Consider the following 22,727-nt stretch of genomic DNA (forward strand, 5'->3'; position numbering starts at 1 on the left):
TGTTTCTGTGATAGATTCATGCTTAATTTAGTTCATTTATTTACAAGATAAGATGATAAAAGTGTAACATTAATTAAAAAACATGTCTAAAATATGTGATTACAAAATATGGGTTTGTTAAATATGTAAAGTGCTGTAAAGTTTGTAATTGTCACATGACCGGAGCTAGCATGGATACATGGCTACAGATGCATTTACAGCCTCCACGTTAATGTCATTCTGCATGTGGTCCAAGAGGCGCACACGGTATGGTTTCATGTATATTGTTTGTATAATGCTGCATACGTGTTCTACACGGTAATGAGAGGACATTTTTTTATATCCATTATTGTGCATTTTTTCTGTTCTGCTTGCACAAGACTGTTTATGGACACTGATATGAGAGACTGATAAGCTCAAAACATTTATGTTGTAAACTTTGTGTTTCTTCAGTTTTCACGGTGTCTGAAGACAATAAGAGTGAGAGAGAGAGAAATAAATTTCCGAAGACATCAGTATGATGTGTGGCCATTCTTTGTTGGACCCCTGTAGTTACAAATATATTTATATTTTCCTTTTCTATCCTCAGCTTTTTGGTGTGCTGCTACTTGCTCTGATAAGTAAATGAAAAGATCATTTTTGCATTGGACAAAGAAAAGAGTTCAAACTAAAAAGGGGCACACACACTTTTTTATTTCCTTCTGACTTCTCTTCTTCTCTTTTTATTGTCCTTCTCTGTTTATCTTTAGTTTTATAATCTCCTTCATCACTTACCAGCAGTGTAATGAGCAGTGTAATGAGATACCTAATTCATGTTACCTAACAGTTGTTCTAACAGAAGTTTTAAAAATTAGATTTTTTTCTTTTTTGTTTATCACCTTTAGAATAAATCACCTAAAACAAAACCTCCTGCTGGGCCGTAAATTGGCACCTGCCCATTCACCTTTTCCTCCAAACAGCTACCAATGACGGTTTCCACTGTATATTTCTTTTCTCCTTTAGCCAGTAACCACAAGACCGCGCAGACATCTCGGTGACTGAAAACCAGCTCGGCTGATCCTAAGTTTCAGTGGCTTTGGACGACTCAATAAAGACCAGTGTTACTAGGATTAGCTGATAAAAGAACAACCACTTAGTCTGAGATGTTTTAAGTACAGAGATGTTCAGTGTTAAAGGAAACAATGCCATCAGCTGTCCGAAGGATTAGGTGATTTTGAAATAGCTTTAGATATGAAAAACTGAGATTTTTCAGGAATTATTGCAGCGAGCCGATTGGGCAATGTGCTTACAGAGTTCATGCTGGTTTTTCAAACAGCATTTTAACTTGTTGGTTGTTGCTTTTCCTGATAAATCAATCAGAATGAATCATTTGCAGTTTTGGCATTACGATCTCCAAATGAGTCTGGCTGGCTTTGACAGCAATAAAGTCATATTATTGCATTTGAGGCGTGACTGTGTCGGTCTTTGTTCACACATTACATCACATAATGTGGGATGTAGCTCAACTATAACACAGTTCAGACATTATGGACACTTTTAAATCCCTCATCTCTGTTTTTACTGCACCGAGCTCCTCAAACAGCTAAACATATCCCTTCCTGTCAGTCAAATACACACAGCACAGAGAGAAAAGTTAAAAGGTGATAATCTGGACTCGAATCAACTTTCTTTCTGCTGTTTCGTCCCTCTGGCAATATCTCACAATCGAACATCCATCTCACCAGGAAACACATTTCAAAGGACCTGTCTGCCCTGCCCACCTTTATTTTCCCACGGGAGTCAGCCAATGACGGTTACTAAATCCCGTCTTTCCCACTAAACAACTTTCTACTTATGAAGCAATCCTTCGACACACTGATCTCATACTCTTGTGTGGATTTTCGGCCGTAAGCACCTTCTGTCTTTTGGATGTGAGTGAAGCATGTTTATCTTGAGGCATGCATTCAACATTTTCAGAGGTTTGCTTGTAGCTCTGCCAAAATGAAGTCTGAATTTCAAACTAAAAGTCTTTGTATCGAGCCTGTGTCTGCACCTCTATCTATAGTTTAATATACATAATAGAAATCTTATCTTCTGAATAACTGCTTTCTCTTGTCTCATAATTAGAGCTATTGATATTTTTGAAACACTCAACCCTTCCCAGAAAATGCTGAGCATCTTCTGCCATGAGATGAACCAATGGGGGCTTTTCCTGTGAGCTGAAGAGACATCTTGTGGCGAGGAGAAAACACTTGTCGTTGACCAAGGTCAAAATGATAAAACGTGGCCATGCATCCTTGAAAAAGACAGACGTTTATCATTTTAGCTTCCAGACATAAACAAACTCTGTGATTGGATAAGTCAAGGTAAGACAAAATAGTGATGAGCTTTGTTTAACATGCCATTAATGCATAATATACCAACTACACAAGCTTTTTACTTGTGTTTTGCTGATTCAAATATTATTCAGCAGCAGGCAATGAAGCGCAAGTTTGTACTTTCATTAAAAACAAAGGAAGGCACGACTTTCAAAGGACTTCTCATTACACAAAATCAGGAATGAGACTTCAGCTTTCCTAACATGCAGTGTAAAGAGATGAAACGGCCTCTTTCCCCTCAGCTGGCTGTCATTATCGCAAATATTTCACCATGTTTCCACCTGGCAAGCCTGAAACCACAAACAACAAAGGCCAAACTTTTCTACGAATTCAACACTTTCTATTGATGCTGGAGCCAGACTACCTTTAATAGGCCGTGTTGTTTGTTCACTTAAAAGTAAATGTCAGGACACAGTGCATGTGTGTGTTTGCTGATCATTTTCTTTGCCGGCATAAAGAGAAGAAAAAGCAGCATCCGAGGTCTTCCAGCTGAGCGCCGTCACGGTTCTGGGTCAGTTTGACCCAGTATTTTGAGTTATGTTTTGGTGTGTTTTTGCATTTAGGATTCTTTTCTTATTATGATGATAATGATGATTATGACTCTATGTTTCAGTTATTCTTTAGGGATTAGTTCGTAGGTTTTGTTCTCATGTTTATTGCGTTCATTCCTGTCATTCTAGCTACACGTCATGAGTCATAGTTTTTCAGTCTCTGTTCTGGTCATGTTCATAGTAATCTGCTCCTGTCATGTTCTCATAGCCTTTCATGTACCAGTCCAGAAGACTGTCCTTTGCTTTTTCATGACGTGTGCATAGCTCTTAGTTACAGTCCAAGTCAGAGTCTTAGTTTTTCTTAGTCTTTAGTTGTTTCCCAGTTTAGGCCCTTTGTTTAGGTCCTTGCCATAGTTTATGTTTGGTTCTTTTTGCTTTACTGTTTACCGGCCCTAATAAAGGCTCACTTTAAGTTCAGTAAACGTTTTGCCTCCTTCGTCTGTGTCCGCACCTGGGTCCTCCAAACACCCTCCTCACGGTCTGCCCTCGCAGACCGTGACAAAAGCAGCATCCGAGGTCTTCTAGCTGAGCGACGTCACGCTCAGGCATCTGCAGCGAATGTTTACCAGCATCAGTCTGTGCCACCCATCACACCACATACTGTTGAGTCCCTGCGAAACCTACTCTCTGGTTTCCGATGGTCACAATTAGTTCAAGTGTGAGATGTGACAGAAGGACGACACAGGAACAAGGAAGCCCAGCTGACCAGCTTCAGTTTGTGCAGTTTCTCCTCTTCCTCCTGCCTCTTTATCGTGCCCAAAGTGGCACAGATGACTGCTTTAGAAAGCACAAAGGCTCAGAGTGAACTCTGAATGTCAGAAACACAGATGCCTTTCTGTAGTCTGCGCTGTGACGGACTGATTCTGAAAGTGCTGCCCCTGCAGGGCAAATGTCATCGCGATTTGTAAAGCTTGACTCCACAGAGCTGTAACTTTCTATTGCTAATAATCAGATTTAAAGGAAAGTAGGTCAACATTTATAAGATCACCTAGAAGTCTAGCTAACTTGCTGTGGATCCCAACTCACTTTGGTTCTCAAGCATGCAGCGTCTCACATAAGTTGGGGGAGCCGGTGCAGTGGCCATGGCAACCTTGTTCGAGCCACAACAAGAGGGGTTTTGTGCTGGTGGGCCACGTAGTTGAGCCCTACTGTGACTGGCCTCCTTTTTAGTCTCTTTCACACTGCCTTTGTCTATCTGTCTCTCTTTCTCTTGCATTCATACTCACGCACACAAACCACTATTTTTATTTTTTTTATCTGTTCCCAGGGTGCTTGGTGTCCCTGCATAGGGGAGTGTTTACAGGATGTTATCTGTGTCAACGCTGCTCTCTCATCCCTCTGAGTGGGTTATTTTATGGAATGCTGGAACAGGATAGAGGAGTTGCAAAGGGGGAGTGACGAGAGCCCAGACAGAGAGAGAGAGAGGGAGAGAGAGAGAGAGACTATATATATATCCTAAGGAGGCTGGTGCTCACAGGCACAGCTGGACTACTGGATAACTGGACTGCAGCCCATTGGACATTTAACTAAAAAGGTGAGTTTTTTCATTCTTTTATAATTATTTGTTCAGAATCTTCATCATTTATTATTATTTGAAAGAAAGAAAGAAAGAGAAACTCATTGCCTATATCCATATAAACATTTACATTTTTCATTTCATGCTCTCAACATTAAATGAAAATTTTAACTGGAATGCCACAGGTAGAGTGAGTCTTTCAGAGGATGTGGGCACTTGAAAAACCACATCCTAAGTGCGACAGAGCCGCTAAGTCTCCGTCGCACTTAGAGGAGAAACCGGAGTTTGATCAAGTGCCTGTGTGGGACTCGCCTTTTTCTCCTCTCTTTCTCTCACCAAAATATGTTTGATGTCAAAGAAGACTTTTTGGTTTTACAAGGGAGGTTATTACCGAGCAATTACCAAGATGTTCCCTGTTTTTGTTTGCCTTCATTAGAATGGAATTTAAATCTGTTATTTAATTCCAAATTAACATTTTGAAAAGTTAATTTTTGTTGTTTGTCATTTGATTCTCATAGAAATGCACAAAAAATCTGTTGGTATGTTACCAAATGAAGTAAATCTAATTAACACAGTGATAGGAAATGCTGTAAAATGACACCACTGATCTCATCACTGCAGCAGTCACTGGTGAGCTGATAAACTGTTGTTACATATAAACTTGTATTTTTGTGGTTTTTTACACAAAACTAAACCCTCACAAATATTACATCTGGGTGCATTCAATTAAACTGAGGCTGTAATGAGGAAGGAAATGTGGTTGTATTACTGAACAAGTGCACTGGTGGGGGTTTTCTTCTCCCAGTCTTGGGTGTGCCTTTTTCTGAGCTCCAGGGAACTAGAAATTAGTTAGCTCATCTCTTTTGGGTACTTTACATAGAAAAATATAGAATCATCATCGAAGTAAATCCCCTTTTTTACCCATGTTGTGAACATCTGTGTTTGCTTTGGTTCTTGGCTATTGTTAGAGAAGTAAAAATGACATCCCAAAAGGCCAGCACTGCAGCGTTGCACAATATGTCCACGTCATAATTCATGAGTACACATACCATATTTGACATCTGTTCTGTTTTACCATCCATGACTCCTCGTTTGTGTACTTAATTTTTTTTTTTTTGGACCTATGTCAATGCCACCAGGACTTAAAAACGAGTCCCTGTCATTAACTCATGATTTGAGGGCGCGGCCTGAAACTGGATGCCTACATGTGCTGACATGACCTGCTGTTTGCTTTTATTGTAGAGTTTGTTTGTCAGGAACATGTTTTTAGAGAACCTATTCCTGACACAGGGGCACCATGCATGCTGAGAAAGGATTGAAAACGACAGAGAGAGACTTCACGTTACTTATTTTTGCTAAAATAAAGAAAAAGCTGAGCCATATTTTATCTGAAATGCTAAAAAGTCTCAAATTAATGAACTTCACAAGGGTTTCGTGTTTCTTCTCCTTTCAGGCACCAGCAAAGCCTTTGGAAATCCTTTTAGATTAGTTACTGTGAAACATATAGTTCAAAGATGAACAGTGTGGCAGACTGGCTCGTGAACAACAGGGACAAGATAGAGAAAGGTGTGGAGATCATGGGGCAAGCCTCTGAGGTGCTAGCTGCCACTGTGGGCCAGCTACACCCCGTCTTGGAGGCCGTGTTCGTGGCCTCGGCCGAGCTGCTCAGCAACCCAGACAGCAAAGAGGCTCGCTACTTAACTCAACAATTTGAGATGGTGAACCAGAAACTTGAAGGAATCCAAGATGAGGTTGATAAACTCGCCCTGGAGCTGCAGAGGACGTCGATGAACAAGCAAAACTTTGATCGAGAGGCACAGATGATCAGCCAGTATGAGAAGTTTCAGGTCTTTGTCACCGCCAAGCCAAAGTTCAAGGAGAAAAAGTTGGAGAAATTCATCAGCCATTATGAGAGCACCGATATGGATTTAAACTTGGATGCCCTCTACAATTCTGTCACTGGGGAGAACACCTCAGGAGACCCTATGCTGGAAACTGTAGTTAATACAGAGCAGAGAAGCAGAAGGGCAGTGGAGGACTTCTGTGCTCGACTGAAGAAGCTTTTTGTGGTTGGCATTATCGCTGTCATGGGTTATGCTGCCCTCAAGGAAGGAGGAGTTGGGGAGGAGATGGTGAAGAAGTGGCAAGGACGAATGGAGGAAGTGGAAAAGCGAATGAAAGCAGCTGTGGATGACTGTACAGAGAACTTTGCCACACAAGCCAAGGTGGACATAGAGCATCTAGTTCAGGAGAACCCGGGCACTGCTGACCAGAACTTCACCAACACCATCTTGGATGCTCTTGCTAAGAAATACGACTGGGTGAACTGGTCCATCAGGGCCTTTAATGACCGGGAGCGCATTTTCTTTTTTAACTGGCTAGCTGGAAAGAAGTACCATGGAAGTGGGGGAGCCAACTGGTTTGACCTTTTGACCAAGAACAAGATCAAGATTGTGGTCTCATTCTGTGTCAACCCCAAGCCTATCAACAAGAGTCAGATCCAGGAGAAGATTGAGCAGGAGAAGTTGAAGGGGAACATGATGGCAGTTGCTCTGTCTTTGAACAAAAGCTTCCCCAACTGCCTGGTCCATGCTGTCAGCCATTACAAGGCAGTGGTGCAGTCCACCAACTTCCAAGAGGATTGTTACTACTTTGGAAAACACAAACGAGCGTACTTGTGCATTCATCCTGAGTAGGCCGATGAAACATGTAATGTGTACCTTCTTATTGATGAATTTATGAATGTCTTTATCAGAGACTTGAAAATATCTCCATTCAATATAGAAATGTATTCCTAAATCTTGCCTCTGTTGACGTGTAATCAGCTCTGTCTGGGTTTTGCTATGTGACCCATTGTCTAATGCAACAATTTATATTCTTATACATACATATGTGTAGCTTTGAGGTGAGAAAATTCAGAGCCAGATGTGTCCATGCCAGCTTTGTCTTAGCATTAGGGTCGTGAATCTGTTCCCACTGAATATTAGCCGGCTAAGGGTGGATGACTGAGCAATATGTGTTTGTGAGCTTTCAGAGATTTTAAAATTATATGTGAAAATCTACCCTTGGAAAAATGCTGGCTTTGGATGTTCTGAAGATGACATTCGTGACTATCAACACTGGGTTTGGATGGGATTATTAGTCAGCGACTTGGTTCTGAATAAAAAAATATATATTAAAGAGGTGTTCAACAATTAAAAGAATAGTTCTACATTTGGGGGAAATGTGCATATTTGCTTGCTTGGCCTTCGATTTCTATATTAAAAATCAAAAGAGAAATCCGTCCATTCATTTTCTTCTGCTTGTCCCTTGGGCCTACCTCAGCTGTCACAGATGAGGGCCAAGGTAACATGGATCACCACTATATCAGACAGAGATATATTCATGCTGAGAACCACTTAGAGTCACAATTATGTGTAAGCCAAAGCACTCATGAAGGCTTTAAGAATGATTTAAGTTCACATTAGAGCAGCAGAGCTCATCTAATCTCAACAAAACAATCAAACAAACAAAAAATAACCACTTAAAAAATTCAGGTGCCCTGTTATAAAAAGATAAGATAACATTTATTAGTCCTACAGGTGGGAAATTTGTTTTTTAATCAGTAAAGCTTTTCAAAATATAAAAGACGTGTCATAAAGAATGATCCAGAGTGCACAAATGACTAATACTGTGGTAGACAGTGTAATTAATATTACCCAATCTCCAAATAAAAGCCTATTTTTAAAAAAATCAAATATTTTGCTGTGTTTGGTGCTGTGTGGGAAACTTTTCACATACGATTAATGTTTTACTTTCATTCTTAATAAACTAAAATTACGGATATTTTGTCATCCTTTGTTATCGTCGTTACTCTCTTATTTAAAGGCTCGTGTTGCGTTCAAAGGAACTCAGTCAGATTAGCTCTTTAACGGTTATAATGCTGTAATAACATGCCTTTGTTTATTAGATGGGTGGAGGCCGATCTGTATACAATATCAACAACAGTCTATTATGCTCACAACCTCCACCACCCAGGGTTTTTTCTTTTTTCTTGTACTTCTTCTGGGTTTGACTGGGTGTGTCTGCTCTCTGTAACATGAGAGCCACATGACCAATAGGAAGGCAAACAGTCTGGAAGTTAGAGTTCTTCCGCAAACTTTATGAGGTGAGTCCGTTTCTCTTGAAAATGTTTCATAGTGGACAGGCACATTTTAACTGCGTGTGAGCAGCGACATTATAAGGGTCCTGTAGTGTTAGTGCTGATGAGTGGAAGATCGATTCAGCTTAATCGACTTCATGCCACTCTCGTTACATAATCGAGCTGTTTTTTTTTAAATCCGCTTTTTGTTCACTGCTGTTAAAAGTCCTCGTATATTTTGTTTTAATAAAGCGGGTGATTAGACGAATCTGCAACATTTAATGCAGTTCGGGCAAAACTTTTATGGGCGTTGGTTGCCAGATCTGGTGCCACCGCTTTACTTTTTCCAGGAAGTGCTTGTGTTTTTTTAATCCACTGACGCGGCTGCGCTGTAACGCAAACCTAATCTGTGGTGTGAAGCTGCTGTGTTTGTTTGTTTCTCTGCCCATCAGATGTAAAACGATACAATTACAACCCTCGCGCGCGGACTGATCGATACTTCATCCATTAAGAGAGCGCATTTAACAGAGCGTTAAGTTTTTTTTCCCTGCTCAGTGGTCAGACTGAGTGGTCAGCTGTCAGATGGAGGGTTTGTTCTACTGTCCAGATGAAGCTGGCACTAAAGTCAGTGCAGATAGCGCATGCGCGTTGTGCGTTTCTTGCCACTGCACAGATCCTCATATAAATTTGCCATTAGCGTATCACAGTGTTTAAATTCTGCACAGTAATAATAGATGAGAAGAAAACCGCCACCCTGGCTGATAGTTTTATTATATTGCTCTTTGAGACCGTATCAACGCATAAGCAGCATATTATTGGTCAGCTGACAGAGCTAAAGGTTACGCCTCTCCAGTGGGTCACACACAACTGAAAGGTCATCATAATATTAATGTAATACAAAAAAGATAAAGACACTTTTATAATGTTTGCTGATTTGTAGAATATACTGTATTTACCCTCCTCTTTGGTCTTTGAGTACTTATTCATGTTGGTATAACTGTGAACAGCTTAAAGATACCTGAAATGTAACTAAAGACCCCAAAAATCACAGAAATCATTTTGCATTTTCTTTAGATTTTTAATGTAAAAGCTTGATCTGAAAAGCTCTGGAGTTAGAAAATATACTGGTCAAATAGGAACAGCAGGAGAATGACTAAAACAGCATCTAAATGGCAGCACAGACTGCGGTGTGCATCTCTGTTATGTGAGCCGCAGCAGCTCTTTGTCTATGAAAATGTGATTTCTTTAAGCACTTTTATGTTTGAAGCATCTGCGTGGAGGTGTTTCATGCACTCAGACTGCAGTTACAAAACCCACGAGACCCCGAGAAGTAGCGAAACCGAGAGATACCATCAGTGGAAACATTTTTTTATGCTTAAATCAAATGAGATGCTGTAACTGGAAATGCTCTAACCTCCTGCTGGAATTTCCTACTTTGCTGTTTTTCTTGATTTTTAGAACAAAATTGCACAAATATAACATCCTACATATGTTATATTTGAGAAACCAAGTGAACAGCATTCATGTTTCCTCTTTTTGTCTGGGTTGCTGAACATATCATATCCTTTATATCCCATTTTTGTTGAAGAGGTTTGTGTTTGTTTATTCACAGGTGTGGCACTAGATGAACAGATGAAATATGAAGCAACTGATTAGCTTAGTTTGTCATAAAGACGGGTAAACAACATGTCTGGCCCTTTCCCAAAGAATTCTTGGCCGGGACCAGTGACTTTGACTCCAGGCCAAAATGTAGCCAATAAAACATAGCTAAACCCCAAATTCTTTTGCGCTTAAGTTTTTGTATAAATTAATCAAACAAGATGAACATTTACTGGGCACTTTATTAAGTACAAGTGTAAGAATCGAATGCAATCCAGTGCAACAGCTTTCCCCTCAAATAAAGATTGAATGTGTTCAGTATTTGCTGACATTGTCAAAAAGGCAATGTGTCTATTTTTATATATTACTTAGGTTATAATCAGAGACGATTACATTTAAGTTTCTTTCATTTCCACCACCCGTTGTGCTGGTTATAACGTTGTTTTATTGCGAGAGGATAGCTTCTTATCTGCATCCTGCCAAGAAAAAAGTCAGTGTGTTTTCAAAAAAGGCCAAACTATTCCTTTAATCTGTGTTTTGCTAAAATCCGATCACCTGTCTAGACATCCTTCATGCTGGTGTCTGATAGCTGCAGAGGTGTGAGGTGAGCCTGAGAAATGGGTGCTATCTTCTGCAGTTTAGCCACATAAACCCCCCCGGGACAGACTTGACCTCAGCAGATAGATAAACGAGCTGACAGATTATTTTCCATTGTCCTGTTGCCGTCGTAACTTGCTGAGTTTCACTGGAAAACGCACCCTCGCCCAGCAAGTTTAACCTCTTTACGCTTAATCACTTCCCACGCCTGCTGCTCTGATATCGACTGAGGAGAAACAGCACTGCTGCTTCTCACTCAGCTCCAAATGAAACACAACATGTGATCAAGACCAGAAAGCTGAACTGAAGAGTGTGACGGCAGATTCTTTACCGAGAGCTGCAAAATAAACAGCCACAGTGGACTGTGTTTTTTTTCCACACAAATGAAAGTTTCTTCCAAAATTGCACATTTCCAGATTTGCACCAAGGACATGTCTGAACATGCCCAGGAAATCAGTTAGTGTTGCTCATGCTGTGAGTCCTGGAATTTGGAAATGTTGTTCAGACTAAGAGTTTCCAAGTTCAACAGGGATCCGGTTTTTAGGCTGAAATGAAGGGAAAACTTTTTCTCCCTGCATATCAATAAATGCCCAGCATGCTTTAATTTGTGGAAGGGTTATTGCCATCTTGAATTTAACCCTTGATTTTACTTCTTGCTTGCTTGATTAGATTTAGGAAAAGTTCACTGCTTCGACAACGTCAGTCCTGCATGTAGAAAAGTGAAGCCCGTCCAATATATGAGACTAAGGGATTCTTTACAAGCCCTCATATGTCTGTCATGACCTGTTTCACTTCTATAAACCCAGAGCATCAAGCGCACACACCTTATGTGCGTCGGTTAGCAGCTTTGGTGCTATGGCCATTTTTAACGCTTTGTAAACGACAGACTTTCACTACTCAAAGTGAAGCTTTCAGACATATCACACCGTCTTCCTTTCCTTCAGCTTTTATGGGAACTGATCTGTTGCCAGAAGCTCATGAACTGTCCTGACTTCACGTGTTACACTTTTAGAGACTTCCTGATAATTTTGGCCTTGAGTTTTCAGTTTTTCCAGACATGTTTTCAGTCTTTATGTTAAGCTAAGTCGCTGGCTACAGCTTCATTATAATGAATCGATTTTTTAATTTAACCCTTTGCAAAAAAGGCAACAAAATAATGGATTTCAAACTCTTTTTTAGGCATTTAATTTTACTTTTAACTTGGAAAACAACCCATTGAACAGTGACTTAAAGAGGAGATAGTTGCATTTAACAGTCCAAGTACATCATTTAGTTCCACGTGCTTTTATTCTCTGCAAGTTTGCCATGGTAAGCATGTGAGCTCTGTTTCTCGGTTAGGCTCGGCTTGGCGTGGCTTGAAACCAGTCAGTCTCCTCCATGTTGTCTTTGCATAATAGTCACTCTGTTGAGGAATAGCTGTTTAAGTTGAATGTAAATGTAAATGTTGAGCAGATACAATTTACCTCCCAGCGGTTAACATATGAATAACATGCAGCAGTTCAGCCCATACCAGTCCGTCATTACTGAACTCTCTTGGCATTGTTGAGTCATTGCTCATTGGGTGTGACCAGCAGCCAGCACTGAAGCTCACTTGGCTGTTTCTCTCTTTCCTTATCAGTGTTTGCTGCGTAGTAAGAAGCACAAGGCCTACAGTCTACAGTCCAACAACACTGGAACAGAGCTGTAAGTAGAGTTAGAAGACCAAAAACTGACCCCTCAATCTCTGTTTTACTTTGACTGTTCTGACTGTTTCTGTGATTGTTTTTCTTCGGTCTGAGACAGACGTCAGCAAAGATGGCAAATCCACTACAGAAGCTTGTGTCTGAGAAAAAGGACATGGTGGAGACAGTGATGGAAGTGTTTGAGCAAGGAGCTGAAGTGGTGGCCAGCATCGCCGGTGACCTCTTCCCCGTCTTCGCCATCGCAGCCCCGATCGTCAAGCTAGCTCTGGACAACGTGGAGAGCAAAGAGGCCGCATTCATGAAGGAGCAGTTTCAGAAGGTCAGAGATCGGCTGGATGTGGTGTCCGAGGAGCTTCAGCGGATCAATGAGGAGATCAAGAAGAGCGGAGTGGATACTACGTACTTCCCCGTTGAGGAAAACATTACTAATCAGTTCAGGAAGTACATGGACATCCTCAACGCCAAACCGAAGTTCAGGGAAGTGAAGAAGAAGCTCTTCCTGGAGCATTTCGCCAAGACCGGAGGCGACAAAAATATTAACACCCTATTCAACGTTGTGATGGGAGAAAGTTTCTCTGGGGAACCTTTGCTCGAGATCGTCCTTAACTACGAGGAGAAAAATCGCCGGGTGATGGAAGACTTTTGCGCCCGTCTGAAGAAGCTCTTCTGCATTGCGCTCATTGCGCTGCTGGGCCATGCTGCTCTGAAAGGATATGACGAGGAGGACGATCTTCTGAAAGAGTGGGGTGAGAAGATGAAGGCTGTCCAGGGTAAAATGAACGCTGTCATTGAAGACTGCATCGTCAGCTTCCCTAAACAAGCTGAAGAAGACTCCCGACGACTGGTGAGAGATCAGCAAGATTTAACCAACCAACAGCTAGCTGATGCTATGGTAGAGATGCTAAAGAAGAAGTATGACTGGGTGGGCTGGTCTGTGCGTATTTTTAAATCTCCTTCAGGCCTGTTTGCCAACAAGAGGGATTTCCAATGCGCAACGGGAAAGCACCGCTTCCAAGTGCCTTCGTCGGATGAGAAACTGAATGTGTGGGTGTCCTACAGCTCCTCGCCTGAGCCTGTGGACAAGAGCCACATCCAACAGCTGATCCAGTCGCAGAAGAAACTCACAGTGGTTGGGGTCGCTGAGTTCCTGTTCGAGAAGTTACCCGGCGACTGTGTGGTTCACACAATCAAATCCTCCAAAGACCTGGCCTGCTCGTGGAGCTTCGAAGATGAACTTCACTACTGGGAGGAGCACAAAAACTTCTACGTCTGCGTTCACTCAGCTTGATGTTTTAGACACTGAACAAAACTCCAAAAGTCGCTAATTCTGTGTTTGTGTTTGTTTGTGTACCACATCATCATTTCTGCACAGATAATTGGTGCACCTTTGTTTAACCTTATTCTCATCTCGGCTGCTCCTCTGGGCACTTATTTTGAAGCCCTTATCTAAATGAACGGGTACAAAGCCAGGATATTTACTTCAGTGGTCATTAGAAGATAAAAAGACGTTTCTTTCAAAAGAACGGTTAAAATGATTTGTTCTCAGCAGTTATACTTCTACTAATGAAAAGTTTGATAATGTTACAACTAGGGATGCAACTACCAATTTTTTCAAACCGATACGATACCGATACTTAGATCTGAGTACTTGCCGATACAGAGTACAAAAAACGATACTTCTACCACACACACACACACACAAATACAATTAATTGGAAGACAGGTTTTATTATATTCCCTGCCGATAAAAAATAATATCGTAATAAAAATGACCACAAAAAAATTTCAAGTGAAAAATAAGCACTTCTCTTAAATTATTCTCCACATTGTAATTTTACAAAATATCACTGAACTATTGGCACTGTCTCGAGCTTTCAGAATAATAAATAAACACTTCTGTTTGGAATAAAATAAATACAAATTAGGTTTGAGAATAAAATAAACTTTTAAATTATTGCAGAGTGTCCATATTGTAAACAAACAAACAAAATAATTATTATTAAATAAATAATAAAATATAAACAATTATAAAATAAATAATAAATAAAATAATAATTGCCCCCCTAGTGGCCAATCTAAAAAACTACAACAGAAATGACAAGCCACCCTCTGATTAATGAAATAAGTTGGTATCGGTTCATGGTATCGGTTAACTTTTACGAGTATGAGTACGCACACATTTTACAGTATCGGCCCCGATACCAGTATCGGTATCGGTGCATCCCTAGTTACAACTCATTTAATTGCTCAGTCTGGAGTGACGACACAATCAGTTTCTGTTCATCTCACCAGCACACGGAACAGACATTTTGCATATATAAAAGAAATAGACATGTTTAAACAGTTACAGTGGACATGAATATGGCTAATATGTTTCCCAGGTGTTGATTAGGGTCAAAACATCTGCAGCCTTTGCCATTAAGGAATTTCATAGACTTCCATAGATTTGTATTCAGGATTCTTGTAGTACCAGTGTCTGATATTAGACAGTATAGGGATGCACCGATACCCGATACCGGTATCGGTGCATCCCTAATACAGTATATGCCTTCCCAAACTGCACTTCCACAACCATTTTTTATGCTGAAATGTTCTTTTTTCTGACATTCATCCACAAGACGTTCACATAAACTAGACACAAAGAACTGTGAATATAAAAATACAGAGAAATGAAACAGCAAACATGGTGTTTGATCCACTAACAAACCGATCGACAGCTGAAATGTAGCGGAGCGTGATGTTCCACAGTTCAGGTTCATGATTGTGCTTAAATTGTGTTGTGGGAGGCATATTTTTTTGTTATCTAGTAAAGCTATAGGTAAGTGTGCCATTTTCCTTTTTTTCCTGCTAACTCCAAGCATAACAATAATAAGTGTGGTATATGTGTCACCTAAAAAAAGCTTAAAGGTTTTTTAAACATTATTTTGGGACAAAATCTCCAAACTCAGGAAGCATTTTCTCGCTTTCCCTTGACCACAGAAATGAATCCTGAGGCTCTCGTCCTGTTCAGAGAGAAAGAAGGTTTCAAAATAGCCCAAACGTGCCTGAAGGCGTTGCTAAGGTGGCTGCAGAGTAGTAAGACTTTTTCCAGCGTTGACCAAACACAGCTGAGCTTTGTTTCTTTCTCAAGACAGATACAAGTGCTCACCTCTTGGCTTACTTTGCATTAGTGTAAATTGTATCATTTTTTATGAAAGTTTTGGGTTTAAAAAATTTACAGAAACTTTGCCAGGAGCTAATCAGCTAATATTTTCCACTGTTATGAAATTTGGGAGGACGTGGTTGTTTCGTTGCAGCAGGACATGCTGCGGACTTTGTTGTTACGGTTCATCTGTCACAGAGAGATTGTGCTGGTGCTGATAAGTGCTGACGTCGCCCTGTTGAGGACGTCTACACCAAAGCCTTTGAGAGACTGAAATGGAAACTATTCTTGTTCTCAGTTGGTGAAATAATAATAAATGTCTTCACTTGAAGCCGTACAGCACACAGCACAAGAGCTCACAGAAGAAAAGGGCTCAGTTTTTATTCACACACCCTGTTACTGACATGCTGAGGTGCTGTTTTGTTTACAGACAGGTGCCTAAAATATTCTTGTGTCACAATTTTGCCCGTGAGCTTGTGCAACAAAAACTGGAGGTTTGAACGTACTCAAAACCCGACCTTCACTTTTTTGAGGGTATAAACAGTTTTTTTTTTTGTGGGATCAATCTTGGGTTTGGGATATGAAATTAATAGATTTTTATTTAGATTTTAATACATAAATTGTATAATCTGACCACTATATGGACTCTGCTTTATAAGGACAGTAGCAGCTGCTCATAGTTTTCCACACCACTATAACCAATCTGTGTTCCTTCTGTTTCTTTATTATTTTATGTTATTATATACGTCTAATAAATTCTACTAATTATCAATAAAATTGTATGCAACACCGATTTGAATGTGAAAATGATTGAAAATTCTTATGTTGCACATCTGTGTCATATTATTTCCATACAGTGTTTTGGGGAAATTAGTGTCTCAGATCAAAATTTATGCACAAAAAGCACTGAATGTAATAAATCTTCCAAGTAAACATAATCATGCATCTTTTCTTTGTTTATCATCATTAATTTCTTGCAGTTGCAGTTTGTGTGTTCGTTATAAGATCCAAACTGTTTCCAACTGGCAAATGTTGTATTCTGGGATCGTTTTGGATAATTAGTGTTAAGTTCTACAAAATAATTCAAGACCTGATTTACTACTAAAACAAACAACATTATTTATTGACTCCAATGTTGTCAAGACATTTATTCATCAGAATATGTGTTTGTTACTCAAACTTTCTATATTTTTATTGAATACTTTGCTGATTCTCGAGGGTGAAATCTCAATTAAAAAGTCAGCATCAGCAGAGTGGCTCCAGCTGACTCTGGTACTTCAGCGGTCATTCGTGCTGCATTTGTTGTAAAAAACAAAAACCTTGAGCACTGAGCTATTTGTTTTGTACTTTAAAAAAAATTAAACTTGATAAAGACATCCTCAAATTCAGTCACTAGTAAATATGAAGATGTGAAATCAACATTTGACTGGTCCACAGAATGAAATGTGACGCTGAAACATCCTGATAAAAGTTACAGTTTTACCTCGTTCTAATCACAAATGTAAATTAGAGAATATTTATCAATCTTATCAAAAAGTCCATAAATTTTGATCTTAGAGAATCTGCTCTGAAGCTCCAGCTCTGCTAAATTTAATGCAGAGATGAAGCCCTATTAAATGTGATAAGTAATTGCATTATTAGGACCACCCAGTGATCTTGACCACTGCATCTGTATCTTGGTATGGAATAATTTCATCACACCAGCCAGTCCAGCCATTCATTTTCTTCCACACAGGGAGCTAGAGCCTATTCCAGCTACAAAAAACAGGAGACATTGTGCACAGGTTGCAAGTCTGTTGCAGGGCTAACATAGACAACCATTCAGACGGAATTGAGAATCAACCGAACCCAACTAACTACATGTCTTTGGACTGTGGGAGGAAGCAGGAGTGCCTGGAGCGAATCCAAACAGACACGGGAGAATACACCAGCTGGCCATCTGCTGATGTAACTACCGTGCCACCGTGCTACCTCCACACCAGTCAAGATCTCAGGTAAGCAGCAGAGAGAGACCTTCAATTATCTAGAAAGAGGAAAAGAGGTAATATTACATAAAATTCTGCCCCATTGAGACTGAGTAAGATATTTAACTCTCAGCTGTTCTGTGGCTATTTTACAGCTTAGAAAAAAAGGAAGGATGTTATGGTTTTCTAGTTTGGAGACACCCAAAGTGCTCTGTAATTATGTGGTTGTGGCTTTTCTATCTTCGGCATATAAACACTCATGTCCCAGCAGTCCTGCAACGCATTGCACTGTGGGTCAAGTGCCCCAGCAGAAATGAGCAAGTGCAACAAAATTCCAGTGTGTCAACGAGATATTTATAGAGTTTAAAGAATAAATAAATAAAATGAGTAAATGGAAACTTAAGGAGTTTCACAATATATTCCAATGATGCTTTACACTTATTTTAATGGTTTAATTGAGCGCTGTCAGAAACATTTTAATAATTTATAGATGAAGGAGGAGGAGACAGAGTGAAGTCCAACATTAAAATCTTTAATCAGTAATCTGGAAGTCTCAATGATTTTTGCTTAGCAAAGCAGGAAGCCACGGAGAACTAAACAAAAACTAATGTGAAGGTGAGTGATTTCAAAACAAAATGATCCAAGAAAACAGAGATGAAGAACCTTTACCAACTGCTAAAAAATGAAGCCCCCACACAAGTCCAAAAACCTGCAGTTCCTTCAGTGTCCACTTGAGGTTGGCTCCAAAACTGAGTCAGTCCCCCACAGACTCCTGTGTTAAACTGTTGAACTACAATAAAAATACAACTACCTTACAGGGGAACACCTCTGAAGAGGACAGCTCTCATTAGGGGTGCAATCTGGGGCTGTATCCCGATTCAGGGTCTGCAGCCTTAAAGGCCGCATTTTAAGGCCGATTACGTCACCGCGACGCGACGAAGGCTGTCCCAATGCGAAGGCTGCTCGAAATGCGTCCCTCAAATGCGTCCTTCATTTCCCTGAATTTTAAGGACGTGGCGGTGTAGACTTCGTGGCCCAACATATCCCAGAATGCATAGCGCGGCGGTGGGTGTGGATAATTTTGCTGAAAAAAAACGGCGGATGAGGGGCGCCGAAGAGTAAACTTTAAGTAAGTCCTGAATATTATGTCACTTATTTATGTACAAATGTTTAATAACAAAGATCATTAAAACATTACTGTTGGCCACATGTCGGCAAAGTCATGTGACATTAGTGACGTTTGTACTAACTTGGTTTTAAAGCCTTTACTTTAAAATATACGCCGTTCAATAGCTGAGCTTAATCAGAGAATGATCAAAGCTCATGTAGAAACAAACAAACAAATGAACAAAAGATTTTCTCCTTCATTTCTGTCAAACAAAGCTGTATGAAACGTTTCCAGCTGTTAGTATCATGGTTGCTAGGCAACCTGGGCAGCGCAACGGAGGCTAGACCGTCCCATTTCACAAGACTCGCACTTCCGGCCTTAGCGGTCTTTAAGTACGCGGCCCTTGAGGATCGTTGAGGCTGCGTACTTTAAGGCTGCAGACCCTGAATTGGGATACAGCCTGGGACTCTCCACCAGCTGTTTTAAAACTGAAGAAGCAGCTTGGATGAAGGCAAAACATCTACAAAAACCAAACGAAGACTACTGTTACCTGGATGACTGAGATCTTAAACAGACCAACTCTGAGAAGGTTTTACTGATCTTTGCTCAAAATGATTAAAGCTCATAGAAAGATGAAACCTTTGACAAGAGCTTGTAAATTAGTTTGCTTAGTCTAGGCTGGTGTCTCAGTCCTGTCTGTTTATGCATCTACTCTTAATCATGTTTACGTTCAAGGTCATGAATTTAATACGAGCAAGCTGCAACAGACTTTGATAGTAAAATGAACGGAGAGAAGACAAAAGGATACAAAGAGAAGTTTAAAGAAAACTCAAACAAAGAAACTGATGCAGCAAAATTATACACAACACTGCCTGTAACTTGGATTTAAAGCTTATAATATAATAAAAAAAAAAGGTCATGGGAGAAAATCAGAAAGCAGAGAGAAAACTGTAATTGCAGCAGGAACTTTATAATGAATTTGGAGGGCTCAGATTTTCTTTTGTTTGGCTCTGTTTACCAAATCCGACTTAAGTAGCAGACGGGGCCTGTTGTCTGGATACCTGTTTGCCAAGGAGCTTAAACTTTCCCTCTGCTTCTTAGCAAACCAAATCTCTCTTAAGTGCTTTCCAAATTTCCACTGGCAATTGACTCGGTTACATCAGTGAGCTGAGGCCTCACAGTCTGCTTCATCAGCAACTTACACAGTAAAGCCTGAAAATGATCAACATGTACTGAAGGGTTGGCCTCACAACAATAACATATCTCATTTTACGTTGACCTCGAAAACTTGTTAGCAAATAACTAACAGACTGCACTGAAGAAGATATATGAAATATGACAACTATTGGTAAATGGGGCTGATTTAAAAGCCGTTTAGTAAATCCGACAGAAACACAATAAAATCATCATTATGATTCTCATCCAGTGAATGCAAGCTTCACTCTTTGCTCCGTACTAACTACTGACTGAAATGTCTGGACCTCACAGATATGCTCATTTACTCCTTGCTAACTGTGGCTGTCTTCTTCTTCTGCTGTTAAGCACCTGGCTGGCTGCCTGTAGGGGCCCACAATCAAGCTAAAACAGCAAAATGCAAACTGAGAAATGCTTACGCTGTTGAAATAGCACAACTGAGCTGAAAGAAAATGAATTGCCATAATTCTTTAGGTTCATTGCTACAGGTGCTCTTTAAAAAAAAGGCACATATGAAGATTTATATATGCTTACCAGCCACTTTATAAGGTTAACCTTGGACCTAGTTTTTGCTTTCAGAACTGCTTTAATTCTTCGTGGCAGAGATTCAACAAAGCGTTGGAAACATTCCTCAAAGATTTTGGTCCATATCGACACGATAGCATCACACAGTTGTTGCAGATTGGTTGGCAGCACATCAACAGTGCAATTCCCCAGTTTCACCACATTTCAAAAGTGCACCGTTTGAGTATAGTTGACTAATTTTGTATGTTCAAGAGTCTTCTTTGAGATGATGGCATGTTATCCTCCTGGAGGCATCCATCAGAAAATGGGTACATGAGCTGAGTTGGTTCTAGGGGGCCCAAGGAGTTCCAAGAAAATCTTCTCCACACCATTACACCATAAGCAGCCTGAACAGTTGATACAAAGCAGGAAGGAGCCATGCTTTTATGTTGTATACACCATGATACCATTTGAAGGTCGCAGCAGAAACTGAGGCTTAGGAATCATATTTCCAATCTTCTGCTGTCTAATTTTTATGAAAACTCTCAGTTTTCCGTTGTTAGCTTTAATCCATCTGCTTCACCCAGGAGACTGTCTCTCACAGATATTTTCTCTCTTTTGTAGAGAATTATCAGTAAACCTTAGAGATGGTGGTGCAGTAGATCAGCACTTTCTAAAATAGATAAATCTGTAAGTCAGTGAAAATGTAGGTTTCAGTCAAAGTGCTTAATTTAAATAGAATTATCACCTGATCTGTGTTTGCTTTCAGAACTGCTTTAATTCTTCGTGGCAGAGATTCAACAAAGCGTTGGAAACATTCCTCAAAGATTTTGGTCCATATCGACACGAGAGCATCACACAGTTGTTGCAGATTGGTTGGCAGCACATCAACAGTGCAATTCCCCAGTTTCACCACATTTCAAAAGTGCACCATTTGAGTATAGTTGACTAATTTTGTATGTTCAAGACCTCCCTTCTCACCTCACATCTCCTTATCAACACTAAACAGCATGGCTAGCAAGTATGCTGAAGCATTTAGTAACCAGATATGTCTTTATAGGTAGGTGCAGACCAAAAACTGAGCTAAAAGAAAGTAAAACTGGACATATTCATCATGTGGACAGACACACAACTCCAAAAGAACAACTATATGCAAAGATTTACATATTTGCAAATATAATTACTGCAAAAGGCATTTCAAACTGTATCCATGACCTTTGCCCTTTGTCCGAAAGTGGGCAAAAATGAAAAATATGTTCGTGTAAACAACTACACTGTATTTTGGGGGAATTTTACAACTTGACTTGACCAATTACTATAAGGAGAATGACTTTATCGGCTCATTGCACAAAGATATAATGAGTAAAAACATCCAATATAAGAAACGAAAAAGACATAGTTATGCTAATTACTTTCTGAGGCAGTGATGATTTTTTATGAAACCCATATTAATCTAAACTTCGAAGCTCACAGTGGAAAACTGTTAGAAATAAATATTTTCAGAATCACAAGGAGCTTTTTGGCCTTACACATGTGTTTTTTCACTTGTAGAGGCAAGTTTGTGTCTACGCCCAGGTAGGTTAAAGGGGCTGCTGACCCAAAACAGTTGAATAAGCAAAGTGATGCTTTTAATCAGACCAGAATTACTCTTCCATGAATATGATTTGGCCACACAGCCCTGCATTGAGGCTGAACCATCAGGTGATCTCAGGAACGCAGAAAAACATCACGTGGCCACGAAAAGATTCGCCCGACTTGCAGGAATACATTGTGCTGCTACCATCACCGCGGCATAACCCACGACTCTGACTTAATTCACTCTCAATAGAAAAAGAGGACATTTTGGTTTTAATAAAGAAAAAAAAGTCACATATTTTAGTCAGGTGGTGCAGCTCAGATGGTGAGTGGGAGGGGCTAAGATCTGACATGCATCCTCTGCTTCAGGGTCCTGATTGCAGCTCAGTTGAAGATTCAGACATGAATATGTTGTATTTGTGTCATGAGACCCTGAAGCAGCGTGTCAACTTTAAACCAAGTAGAGAAACTTCAAAGAAAATCCAATGAAGTTAGGCTGCTCCTTCATGTAGCTGATGTCTGAGTCCATGGAGTCTCATCTTTGTGGGTCAGCTGCTGTCTCCAACGTCCAATTTTACTTTTCTTACTCAGTTTCTATTAAATAGTCTGGCAGTAGCTGGGTTAATTAGTTTTACAGCTTATTTTACTTCAGAAGAGCCTACTTACCAGCATTAACAAGGTTTGTTTAATCATCTTTTTCAGTGGGAGAAAACATCGGCTGTTAATGTCAGGCTGTGTAAAGTTTATATAGCTTTACATTTTACCTAAACATGGCTTACATTTCAGATTCATGGCTCAAATGTATTTTTTAGTTACATTTAGAGTTATTACAGTATGAA

General features: G+C 40.0%; 2 protein-coding genes across 3 annotated transcripts; both read left to right on the top strand.

The window, feature by feature from the left end:
• Positions 1-4,309: 4,309 nt before the first annotated feature.
• On the top strand, positions 4,310-8,140 carry rpz5 (rapunzel 5). Its single transcript, XM_085177237.1, has 2 exons — positions 4,310-4,421; positions 5,857-8,140. Exon 2 carries the CDS (start codon positions 5,918-5,920, stop codon positions 7,097-7,099), a length of 1,182 nt encoding a protein of 393 aa, XP_085033363.1. The 5' UTR covers positions 4,310-4,421; positions 5,857-5,917; the 3' UTR covers positions 7,100-8,140.
• On the top strand, positions 4,335-16,722 carry rpz4 (rapunzel 4). 2 transcript variants are annotated; one of them, XM_085177239.1, is made up of 3 exons: positions 4,335-4,421; positions 12,338-12,402; positions 12,502-16,722. In XM_085177239.1, the coding sequence occupies exon 3, from the start codon at positions 12,514-12,516 to the stop codon at positions 13,687-13,689; it is 1,176 nt and encodes a 391-aa protein (XP_085033365.1). In that variant the 5' UTR covers positions 4,335-4,421; positions 12,338-12,402; positions 12,502-12,513; the 3' UTR covers positions 13,690-16,722. The 2 variants fall into 2 exon arrangements, with proteins under 2 accessions (XP_085033365.1, XP_085033364.1); XM_085177238.1 differs by lacking the exon at positions 4,335-4,421 and adding an exon at positions 8,261-8,550.
• Positions 16,723-22,727: the final 6,005 nt, after the last annotated feature.

This window comes from Neolamprologus multifasciatus, chromosome 11 (genome assembly GCF_963576455.1).
Source record: "Neolamprologus multifasciatus chromosome 11, fNeoMul1.2, whole genome shotgun sequence".
In the NCBI taxonomy this organism is placed as follows: Eukaryota; Metazoa; Chordata; class Actinopteri; order Cichliformes; family Cichlidae; genus Neolamprologus; species Neolamprologus multifasciatus.

Coding starts and splice junctions, on each gene's coding strand:
- rpz5 (XM_085177237.1), top strand. CDS start 5,918: ATGAACAGTGTGGCAGACTGGCTCGTGAACAACAGGGACAAGATAGAG.
- rpz4 (XM_085177239.1), top strand. CDS start 12,514: ATGGCAAATCCACTACAGAAGCTTGTGTCTGAGAAAAAGGACATGGTG.